Source organism: Physcomitrium patens, chromosome 24 (genome assembly GCF_059467195.1).
Source record: "Physcomitrium patens ecotype Gransden chromosome 24, ASM5946719v1, whole genome shotgun sequence".
Lineage (NCBI taxonomy): Eukaryota > Viridiplantae > Streptophyta > Bryopsida > Funariales > Funariaceae > Physcomitrium > Physcomitrium patens.
In genome coordinates, this window is record NC_143433.1 from 10,783,284 (window position 1) to 10,795,852 (window position 12,569).

At 32.2% G+C, this 12,569-nt stretch overlaps 1 protein-coding gene across 7 annotated transcripts; it reads left to right on the forward strand.

Annotated features, from left to right (window-relative positions):
- Positions 1-1,826: 1,826 nt before the first annotated feature.
- Positions 1,827-6,033, forward strand: LOC141044339 (U-box domain-containing protein 3-like). Of its 7 annotated transcripts, XM_024508925.3 has the most exons (7): positions 2,138-2,279; positions 2,453-2,629; positions 2,946-2,998; positions 3,281-3,382; positions 3,901-4,025; positions 4,319-4,431; positions 4,643-6,033. In XM_024508925.3, the coding sequence occupies exons 6-7, from the start codon at positions 4,402-4,404 to the stop codon at positions 5,600-5,602; spliced, it is 990 nt and encodes a 329-aa protein (XP_024364693.2). In that variant the 5' UTR covers positions 2,138-2,279; positions 2,453-2,629; positions 2,946-2,998; positions 3,281-3,382; positions 3,901-4,025; positions 4,319-4,401; the 3' UTR covers positions 5,603-6,033. The 7 variants fall into 7 exon arrangements, with proteins under 7 accessions (XP_024364692.2, XP_090103148.1, XP_024364693.2 ...); XM_024508924.3 differs by lacking the exon at positions 2,946-2,998 and having other exon boundaries at positions 1,827-2,279; XM_024508926.3 differs by lacking the exon at positions 2,138-2,279 and having other exon boundaries at positions 2,626-2,746.
- Positions 6,034-12,569: the final 6,536 nt, after the last annotated feature.

Here is a 12,569-nt window from a genome sequence, read left to right on the forward strand (position 1 = left end):
AAAATTGATTGTAATTTTTTGATCACATACAAGTATTTTGATATAACATATTCCAAATATAATATCTTTAGAAGAAGAATGTTGATTATTTACAACTCCTCCATATATTAGTTAGGTTTTGGAACCAAAGGTATGTTTTAATTCTTTGCAAAGTCTTGATTAATAAAACAAGTAAACATATAGGATTTAATGAAGCTAGAGATTTCAAGGCCTACATTCTAAGTCTTAAACTCTAACTTGTGTATTATAATGGAAAACACATTTAGATAACAATATATAACCTTTATAAGTTTGTGTTGCAAAGATATTTAGTTATACAATATTTGTTATAATTAGAAAAAAAAAAATTTAAATTTATCATTGAATAGGTCTTTAGAAAATATGATAATTTGATATGAAAATATGATAATCAAGTCAAATAATCAAGTCAAATTTATCATTGAATAGGTCTTTAGAAAATATGATAATCAAGTCAAACAAATGATTTTCATATCAAAATATGACAATATATTCAATATTTTTAGAATACAAGTACAATTCTTTTAAAATTCTTTTTCTTATAAGGTATTTTTTATTTATTTTTGTAGTATTTATTTGTACATATTCTATTTTTGAAGTAAATTTGGATTAATAATAGTATTTTTTACTAAAATATAGGAATATTGATGTATAATTGTTTAATACTTTAAATACAATCTATATAGTCAATTCTTGCATTTGATATGAAAATCATTTGTTTGACTTGGTTTTAAACAATTAAAAAAAAATCAATAGTAAGTTTCTTTATGTTAGATTTCAATGTATAAAGAAACTTATTAATAAGAGCATTTAATATTAATTTCTGATTACTGAATTTTTAAAGCACATGTAGATACAAAATAAAAACAAATAAACATAACAAACATAACAAACAAAACAAAACATTTAAAAAACTTAAATTTTATTAATTGTTATACAAATTGCATTATATTTATTACAAACATACAGATATTTTCCTGTAAATGCATCTGAGTTGTTTATTATCAGATGTTTTATTTTTATTTTTATAAATGATAACATTTATAAAAGAAACCCATTTATTGAATAGTGTACTAAAAAACCTAATTTAAAATACATAAGTTAAATAACTTAAAGAATAAATTATTAATAAAAAAATCTACTGAATTAATAAATTCTTGAAACCTATACCTACTTCTATTTAATTTTTCAAAAGAACAACTTTTACTTTTAAAAATAAATATTAATGCATTTTCATAATAAACTGCAATAAGCATAATCACTTGAAATGATACACTAGTTTGTATAGAAGAAATTTATTCTGTTTTTGTATCTTCTAAACTAGTCATTTTTTATATTAGCTTGAGTAGTAAATAAAAATTGCCACATTGCAGTTATATATCTTGTAGACAACATTACCTTTTCATTTCTTTTCTCTCTTAAAAAATCACATATCTCTTGATTTCCTTCTCTGAAAAGTACACACAACCCCTTGCTAACAAATAGTGACAAAATATCCTACAAAATCCCCAAAATAAAGTCCGAACAACGTGCACATCTTTCAACCACGAAATTGCATCAACAAGGCGACAGTCGTCGGCGTCGAAAAACCAACGATGGTCGCAAACCGGGCGATCGTCGTCGGTGTTGGAACGAAAACGATCGTCACAACGCCGGTGTCGCAAAACCAACGAGCGTCGCGTCGCGATGAGGCGACGGCGCTTTGTCGTCGTAGCGACGTAGGCAAAGCCAATATCGCAGTGTCATGGCGAGGCATGGCGCAAGAATTAAGGCTGCAACTGCAGTGACGGCGACCTAGTGGCTGATCTCCCACTCGCGACGAAGAGTGCAACAGAATGCGCCGCAGTAGTTGAGGATTTTGCCATCAGAGTGGGGCGGCTTGTGGTGACGATGGCGAGAGGGAGGATCGCGAGGGCCAAACAGTTGGATGTCGTTCATCGTCATCACGTGCGTCAGGTGTTGGATCCAGGCACGCCATGGTCTGCCTGCATCCCTGCTTGCCGGAGAATATTCTATGTGTTCGATGACGCTGTCAAGATACAGTGCGGATGGGAAGAGCTCGGGTGGAGGATTGGAAACGGGGCTGGACTAGGAGGAGACGCCTCCAGCAGGATATGCAGGAGGTGGAGGAAGAGGAAGAGGAGGAGGAGATCAAGGACTGACGAAACGGGGAAAAGAAGCTGAAAGGAGTGGAGGAGGGCATTTACTCTGTGGCTCATTGAGGAACCAATGGAATTGATTGTTCACCTTGTTGGATGCAGGTTCCAATTCTGTCATTTCGACTTTGTTTGCGTTTTTTTTTTTTTTTTTTTTTTTTTTTACTTACTGGGTGTTTTGTTTTTTTCTTGTTTTATTCGGGAAATGAAGTTGTATGGGTATTCGTTCTCGTGGAATGTTAGTATGCGTTGCCTCTGACTTGTCTCGGCATTGGAAGGGGCTGTGCTGCTGCTGCTGCTGCAGCCGTTAACTTGATGAGGAAGCACCTGTTTCTGCTATTGCCCATGCTGCTACGATCTTCGAATGATTCTCCCCAAGGAGCGATTGTAGGAAGAGTGGATTGCGCTTATCGAAATTAAAACGTGGAGGGAGGATTTCAACGCCGGGTCGCTTGGTAGGCGCTCGACGAGCAAATCTTGTTGCTGGCGTTGTGTCTATTTTGTTTCTTTGAACACCATTGGGTCAGCTGGAGTGCGTTGTTTACACGATGCTGTGGAATGCCAAGCGTCTTGTAATTCCATCGGAGTGGCTTGGTTTTTTGAGGAATTGATTATGTTTTTTGAGTTTGGCTGGTCGACATAATTTCGTCTTTGTTTCATGAGGGTTTGGTTAGGTGCTCCTGTGCAGAGCATTGACCATTATGATCTGCTTGTTTATTTCCTTCTATTTTTAGTATGGTGAATGCTTGGTGTCCTGCCTTGGTTGCGCAGGGAACAGATTTGAGTTATAGTGAAGTATTGGTAATTGATCCTACGGTAACACAGTGCGTAGCGATTCACTTCTATTCTATTTACAATATTTCTGATCTCTTCGGTTTCACCATCGTTTCGAAGCTGACTTTTTTGTGTTGTTTGCGAAGCGTGTCCCAATTTGTTTTTGTTGATTCGATCTCGAGACCTTAAGTTCACGCTATCCTCTTAGAGTTCTATACCTATTTTGTTTAGAATTAAGGGGAATGTGCAGTTTGAGTGGCTTCCAAGTCCAACTGTGTGTCCAGAGCTGCCATCCCAGGGGGCTGACAGGATTTGCACTGTTGGGTGCACAGGGGAATAGATTCTATCAAGAACTTGTGTGAAGAAGGAAAGGCGGGCTTGACTATGACTCCGCGCACTGCAACTGCGACACGTTACCTGGTTTACGAAATTGGGTACGACTTGCGGAGCATCAGTCGAGGGTCGAAGAATTTTAGAAATTAGGAGTTGTCAGGGTTGTGAGGCGTAAGATTCGTGAATCTAATGTGTGAAGTTGGGCAACAATGTGAAGCGTCGGTCAATAATTGCACGGTTCTTGAACTTCGGTTGTGCGGAGAGTACGAAAGGTTTGCTATCGAGTGAGAGCGTTATCTGGGTTTTTGCTTTGTGGCGGTTGAGTGGCGGGGATCATGCAGCATATCTGCAAGCTTGTCTCTAGAATAATATGACCAAACAAAGGAATTGGAAAGCTCGAAGCGGATAGCTGATGTCCACTCTCCAGAGTTGTACCATTTTCTTTCCTACAGCATAACTCTCCGCGATCTCGTGGGAGAAGCTCAACGAGCCTTGAGGATTATCACTTGCGATTCAGAGACAAGCAGGAGAGGGCATTAGAGTTTTTTTTTTTTTTTTTTTTTTTTTTTTCTGCGGACGCTGTACACTTACGTGTGGTTTCTTTTTATAACCACTCTAGGTGGGTCCGATTCAATGACCGAGGTATTCTTATGGAAGAATGAGTAGGGAAGTAGTCGGATCTGAAGGCGGCTCTCTAAGTTCTTGCAATTGTAAGGGCGAAGCGCATCAGTGAATTAGTAGCAGGTTCGTTTTTCTTAATTTAGATTTCTTGGCACAGCCTTGATGCAGTTAGTTTGCCTGCTTTGACAGTGGCGCAGTGTTTGCTGCAGTCGTGAATTTTCGAGGTTTTCCCGCAGTTTAGTAAGGAAAAGTAATTATGATGGATCACTGTAAAGGAAAAGTAATTCTTAAACGGATCTCTGCCGTCTTGCATTAGGGTCAATTGCGACCAATTCCACCCTGCAGAGCTTATTTCATTGTGACGGAACAAAACAACTGCGCTTGAATTACGTTCTTACGTGTGGTTGACTTGACAGATAATCCATCCAAGCATCATACTGCTGAGACTTGAATGCTGTGAAGAAGCCATTGCTACCGATTCTGTGTTGTGATTGCTACTATGTGTAGCCCCGGCTCTGGCTCCGAATCGGTAAGCATAACCTCGAGGCTCACTTCTCCTGATTGTCATGATTTCCCTATCATCAGGGCTAGTTGATAGATCTACATGGACTTTTGTGAACTCACATTGATTGCCCTAAATTGCGCGGTTGCTGTCAAAATACAATCCATCATAATAATGGGTGATCGCAAAATCGAAACACTTGTTTTTTTAAACTTTGGAGCAATTTCTGGATGAGCAGTTCGGGGAAGGTGAAAGGAAGAAGAGTAGCACTGGGGAGATCACTGAAGTAGCAATGGCAGCAACAGACGATGACAAAGGAAGGATAGACATCTGGGTTACGAATCTGGCCGAGTCGAAGAAGAACGGCCACAAGGACGCAATCTGGGGATTGAGATCTCTCACAAGGGAGAGCTCCATGAACAGAGACTACATAGCCCATAAGGGTGCAATTCCAGTCGTAGTGGCAGTCCTGAAGCGATCCCAGGATACTGAAATCCGGAAACATGCAGTCACTTTGCTGTTCAATCTCTCAATCAAGGCCCATCTTAAGGACGTGATTATGGCAGCTGGGGCGGTGGAGCCCATAGTGGAAGTCTTAAAGAGCGGTGACAATGAAGCGAGGGAGAACGCAGCTGCAGCTCTTTTCAGCCTATCATCAAAGGGACAAAATAGAGTGTTGATTGGAAACCACAAAGAAGCCATCCCGGCTCTTGTGCAGCTGCTGATCGATGGTACTCGGAGAGGGAAGCTGGACGCACTGAACGCAATATTTGACCTCTCAATCTCGAACGAGAACAAAGCCAAGGCTGTGGAAGCTGGGGTAATACCTCCCCTTGTCCGACTCTTGACAGACAAAGACCTGAATCTGATCGATCAATCTCTTGCAACGATTGCTTTGTTGGCAGTGCATCATCAAGGACAGGCTGAGATAAGCCGCGTGAACTGCTTGCCAATCCTTGTGGACCTTGTTGCAGAGAGCAATGCACAGAACAGAGAGAATGCGGCTTGTATTCTCCTGGAGTTGTGCTCAAACGATCCCAACAACGCCTATAATGCTACCAAGCTGGGGTTAGCGGGGGCATTGGGGGAGCTTGCTAGTACAGGGACTGCTAAAGCGCGGCGCAAGGCAAAGAAATTGTTGGAAATCTTTCGTCATGCCCAGCACCTGACAGGTCCACCTGGGGCTAGGTCCATTTGATATCTGGTGGCCAATGTGAGTTACCTCCCGCCGAGGAGTGTGATAATGGCCTTCAGCGATGCAAGCGACAGTTCGATTTCGAAGCTTCAGCGTGTAAATATGAAGAGCTGGAATTGGCATGAAGGGCAGTCTGTTACCAGAAGTGGACGCCACGCCTTTGGCTTGTAAGACTGGTACAATGTTAAGATTACAAGTAGATTAGGCTAATTAAGTTAATCAGTCAGTTTGTATGTAGTTAGCGACGGTGAAGCAAGCGGTGACTTGTCGGGTGACTTTCCTGTATCAGCTCTCGACTTGTCACCCCCTGTGGAGTGGCTTGGATGAGAAAATCCTCTCTTTTCCTGTAGAAAGAAACTCCAGTTTAAAACCCTCATGCTTGTATAATTTCCCAATTTTGCTTAATAAGACCGTGTCCACCTGGTTTAAAGTGAGATGATTCCTAGTGCTATGCCGATTAGTGAGTGGACGATGTCACAACAAGGGGGAACGGAAACAAACTTTTCGATATCAATGCCCCTACACCAGGCTGGATTAAGTTCATTCATGTCATGCAGAGACTTGATTAATTATTACTCGGACTATTCGACATCGCTCACTCTTCCTGTACTGTGCGTACTAAATTCCTGTCAGTGTCATTGTGTTCCATACTTGCCGAAGTAACTGTTTGGTGTTTTGTTCTTACGCTCATTCAGACTCCACAGGATTGCAGGCCCGTTCAGGACTGTTTAACTTTTGACAAAGTCAGCAGTTTCACAAGGTCATGCAAGCCCATAACCTGCTCACGTTCATGGCCTCGGAAACGAAACATCCTGTGGTTGTAATGAAATCTTGTCCCAATAGCCATGCCAGCTGCTTTTAGACCAACGTCTCCACGGAAGCAACTTGTGGCATGCTTCCGAAGCAGCTTTTGCCTGCTTTGCAGAATCATGCCTACCGATGCACGCGGCATTTAGAGCAAATGCAATCCAATCAGTGGGGCTGTTAACAAGTGCATTTAAAATACACAGATATCTAATGACAACCATGAAGCCAGCGTTCACTTCACGACAGTGGAATCTGAATTCTCGCTGTGTAAAAACTAAGTTAAATGAGATAAAACATTGACTCTGAACGTTCCAGCTACTGTTCATATCACTCACTCAGAGGATTAACTGTACACTGCATTCCATCAAGCAAGGCTAGGATATTATAGGAGGGATTGGAATTGGCAACTTTTCTAATGCAGTTGATGTCTTCTTCTGGCGGTCTAAGATAATGTTGCACTGACTTGATATTATCTTAGACCACCAGATGAAGGGCATCGACTGTACTACTACTGTCTTGAGAAGCTAGGTTGCAATGGTAAGAATTCTAGCAGTGTTTATGAGTTTGCTTCACCAATTCAGTAAAGCTTTGGATAATTCTTGCAGTGTTTAGAGTTCGCATCGTAGAATTATCCAAAGTTTGTGAAGTGCATGTTTGAGCATGAGAGAATTCAAACTTTTTAGAATCATCTTAAACTTGAGGCATTTAACAATACTTGCTTGAGATAAATATTGGTTTTATTTATTTGTTTGTTTGTAATGCTGTTTTTGTAATTAAAAAATAAATAAATCACATTCTTGGATTTTAAAATTTTGATTTTAATTAATGTGAAATTAATTATAGATTTTTAATTTATGAATTATTATTATTTTTGCTTCTCATTGATGTGTTTTATTTGGCCAATAAAAGAATTCATTAACTTGAGAGATTTAGTGAGATTAAACTTCTTAAATATGTTTGCTAGAAGTGTGTCTAGATTTAGCTTGCAAATGAATATGTTTAAGTGTATTATCATCCATAGAAAGATGAAGTCTAAATAGATATTTTGTACTTGACAAAGGTCACCTAATTGCCTTCAAATTTAAATACAATAAGTATACAATTGGCAAGGATTATAATACTTTTTTCAAAAAAATTACCTACATTTTGAAGAAAGTGTACAATCAAAAGAAGCTCTTTATTTACTAAGAATACATTATTTTAGCAAGTTCTTAATTTTAAACTTGATAAGAAAAATCATTTATAATTATTTTCATAACTTGATTTACCAAACCAAACCATATTACTTTTCTTAAGCCATCTTAACCACATATTTTTTCAGAAATTTCTCATAATTCTCTAAACACCAAATGATTTTAATACGTTTTTGTTTTAATGTGTCTAAATTCTTAGTTAAGATGAATATTCATTAAAAATGCTCTCCCAATATCTAATATGGTAAAAAAACTCAATAGAACTTTTTAAAATACATAAAAATTTTATTTAATATAGCCTTTTATGGAAAATATTATTATGATAATACTATGATAATGTAATTTTTTTTCAAATTTATTAGACCATATTTGAATACAAATAATATCTTATTTATTAAATATATTTGTAGTCAAGTAACTCATATATTTTAGAATAAAATTTTAATTTCATATATTCTTTAATTGATAAAATAAAATATTTTTTATTTTTTATTTTTTTTAGTTATAAAGTCAATTAAATTCTATTAATGCCAAACAAAGACATAAGTCAAATGATTATATTGATTATATCTGATAAGAAGAAATTTTAATGCATTTGAATATATAAAATAGTTGACATCAAAACATAAAATATAATTTAATTATATTTCTAATAATACTTTACAAAAATTTAGTAGAATAAATAATCCTAACTAAAAATAAATTTTAAATACTCCATCATATTTCAAAACAATATATCTTATAGTGTTTTTAAATTAATATTCTAAAATATTATACAAGGTATATTTTCTAATAGTTTTATATAAATTGTCAAATAAAATGGTATCATATATATATATATATATATATATATATATATTATCTTAGATAATGTTATTGGTTCTATATATTTTCAATATTCACAAACCAAAATTAAAATTATACTTTAGATCACAAAGAATTTAAATAATGTATTTTAAGGTCAGATATAAACATTGGAAAATATTTGATAATTAAATTATTACTATAATTATAAGCATTGATGTTAAGGGTTGAAAATGAAGGAGTAGGGCATATTGTGTGAGAAAGGTAAGCTGTTGGACATTGAGAAGTTTAAGGCTACTATGTCTCTAAATCAGGTTCTACATTTGATATTGTTTGTAAAGAATAAGCAAAATGTCTTAGTGAAAAAAGAGCTTGAAATACACACTCTGAAGAAAATCAAAGGTAAACTTAAAGAGAAGAAGTTTGTGGTATTGAAGGTGGTGGATGATAAGAAGAAATCAACTCCTAGCAAAGTGGAAAAATTTCTTAATTGTTTGGATAGAAGCCACAATCATCATTAATATCAAATTTTCCATTTGAAATTTGGATATTGTGGATGGCTTCACTAGCCAAAATATTGTAGGCTAAGTGTCCAAATCCTTGTAATTATTATTATAAAAGAACATAAAAAACAATAAGCTCAAAGCTAATTGAATTTTACAACTATAGGTCAAATTACTCTTTAGGATATTTTAGCATTTTTTTTTTTTTGAGTTGAGTGAGCACGTGTTTTGGAATATTTATGTGTATTATTACCTTTAAAAATGCATATGGTATGTATTTGACTTCTACACTTAAACCAACTGCCTTAAACGTTTTGTTATGGATATGTATAAATTATCTAAATAAGAAGTGTAAAATAGAAGATGAATGTTGGTAGATTTGATAATATCTTGTAGTGAAGCTCTTTAGAAGCTATATAGGCATGGATTTGATTTTAGACATATTTGAAGTAAATTGCTAGATTGAAAACTTGGCCAATAAGTTGGTCCCACATTACACATGTTGGTGGCTTATGATATAAGTTGACCATGTTGCACACATTTGGGAGATTTTTCTTGCAAATTAGACATGTCTCTTATAGATTGATACATATTAGAGGTCCTATAGAATGTCACCATGTAACTCCTACTTAGACAATATATATATGTAGGCAATAGTAAAGCCTTTTTCACTCTTATCAATTCCTCTCTTGTTTTTAGTCTAGTTCTAAGAGTCTCTAATCTTCTTGACTTTAGCAATAGCCATTCTAGTCTTAAAATTATACCATCTTTGAGTGATTATCATTTCTTTTTTAGTAACACAATAGTGAATTGATCCTTTGGTTCTTTATGATTCATATCTTTGACACTTTTATCCAAAAAATTGATTTGAATGATTCATCACCCATATATAGCATTAGTTTATTGATTTTTTATTCCCTTTAAATCTCATTTGTATCTTAATACATAGGAATGTTGGTGATATCCTTTGTATCTTAATGATAATAATTGCATCAAGATATAAATGAGATTTAATTACATGTGAATATTTTTTTGTTTAATTAAAATAATAAATTCATATTTTTAATATTTTCATAAGAATAAAATTTTAAATTTTAAAACTTTGTCTTTTTAAAAAATAAAATAAAATAAAATAAAAACTAAAAGATATTAAATTAATTTATAATTATCATATTTTTATTTCATTAATTTAATTTTAATATTAAAATATTTATTTTATTATATTTTTAAAAATAATTAAAATAATTTTATTGAATTTTTTTGTTTAAGAAAGTTTTAGTTAATATTATCTACTTCTAATCTAGATCAATATATACGGAAGGACAATAAACTATAGATGTGTCATTTGCAACCATAATTCATAATTTTTATAAAACATTTTTAGAAGTATTTACATGTACATTTAGAATTCTATTTTTTTTTAATAATCATCAAATTTAGCTATTATCCATGTTGTTAAATTTCGAAAAAATTGTTGTAAAATGAATTTAGACAACAAAGCCTTAATCAATTACTTTTAATCTAATTGAAAAAATATCAAAGATCTATTGTTGATAATGCTAAAAGTAGATTTATTGGAAAAAATTATTACTTAAAAAATTAAAATTAATAGTTGACTATTTAAAAAGTTTCAAGAAAAAAGATTTAATTGGAGAGGAAAAAATCAAGTTAAGACAATTACTTCTAAGTCTTTAAAAAACTATAATTTAAGATCAAAACCTATGCAAATAGATACAATCCAATTCAAGCAATTAATTTAAATTAAAAATATAAATACCTTAATAAATAAAATATATTTATATTATACAAATCAAATCATAAAGTACAAGATTATTACATTAAATTTACTGGATTTATGACGTAAAATAAAAACTTAAATATAATAAATTTTTAAAACAAAATCATACAAATATAATAAGAATCTTGCAATTAGACAACTCTAAACTACAACCATCAAATATAAATTTTTATACTACAATTACATCCTATATATTGTTTTTAACTTCTTTTAATTATTAAAAATCAAATTTTAATGTTTTAGCTCAAGCATATTTAGACATCAAAGTCTCAATTTGTATTATAGATAAAAACTATACACTTTAACAAAAACTAAAATTCTTAAAGAAGATTCGATAGGCTCTAGTAGAAGTTATTAGACAATAATTTACATCTAGAGGAGATATAGAAGAGATCAAGTTGTTAAAAGTAGTATGAAAAAATTAAATAACCAATCCTATATTCAAATCTTGTGATGCTTGGCAATTCTTGGTTTGATATATATAAATATGATATTGATTTACAACTAAAAAATTATTACTTTGAAATTGAGTCTAATTACCAAAAAATAATTTCAAACTTTATTTATTGAAACTAAGGCATTTATACATGAATATAAATATATATATATATATATATATATATATACAACATCAATTTCTTATTAGAACGGAGGTTGTATTAGAATCTTAAAGCATTATAAGGATTTTAAAATATCTTTGAAAATAAAATATTGATATATTGGCAAAATATCAACATTATGATTATGTAATTAATCTTTAAGAAGGATTTTATCCACCATTTGGACCAATTTACAACTTGTTACATAATGATTTTGTTACTTTGAAATAGTTATATAGATGTATAACTTACAAAAATAACATTTTAAGGTTTAATAATAGTTTTTGCATTGGATCCTATCTTATGCTACTTAGATTTATTTAAATCATATTTTATAGAAATAAATGAATCATATTTTTCATTAAGTGTAATTTTATCTCTAATCATTTTAAATTTTAAAAAAATATCCTATTATATTTTATTTTAAAAAATTCTTAATAGCTAAATTTAATGTTAATTTTTTAACAAAGAACTTCTTGATTTTATATATTCACTCTAAGAATAGTATTACTATCTAAGAAGTGGCTATTATCAAATCAAAATGTAACTTAATCACAAGAATGTTGAGCATTTCATATCAATATGTGCTTCAAATTATTACCAAGATTGTCAAAGCAAATCTTTCTTATTTTTTATATTCAATATTATATAAAAAAATTAAATTAAATTAAAATTAAAATTAAAAGTTAACTATACTAATTTTTTTAGAAGTATTTTTTAGATATTTTATCTTATAATAGAAAATGATATGCTACATAAGATCAACAAAAAAATACTTTTTTAAAACCAAAACAATTTTGTCTTGAAGCTACTAAGTCAACAACCATTAATGAGACTATTTTTTTTAATAAAGTATATTCAAGTACTTTATTAGATCTATTTTTTTGTGATATTGAAATTAACCTTCATAATAATTCTAAAAAAAATAATTTCAAATTTAACCAATTTTATTTTAAAAGATATTCTTATATTCCATAAAAGTTAATTTCAATTATGTGCACTTCAAGACAAACATGACTTTTTAGCAATACAACATTTTGGATATGATAAAACTTTGTAAATTATTTCAACAAGTTTTTGATGGCTTTAAATGTAAAATATTGTCAAATATTTATTTAATCTTGTAATACTTATTCTCAAACAAATACTCTACATGATTGATCTAATAGACTTCTTTAACATCTATCTATTTTAAAACAACTATGATTATTTGTTTCTTTAAACTTCATTATAGATCATTTTAATTTTAAATTCTTACAATTCTAA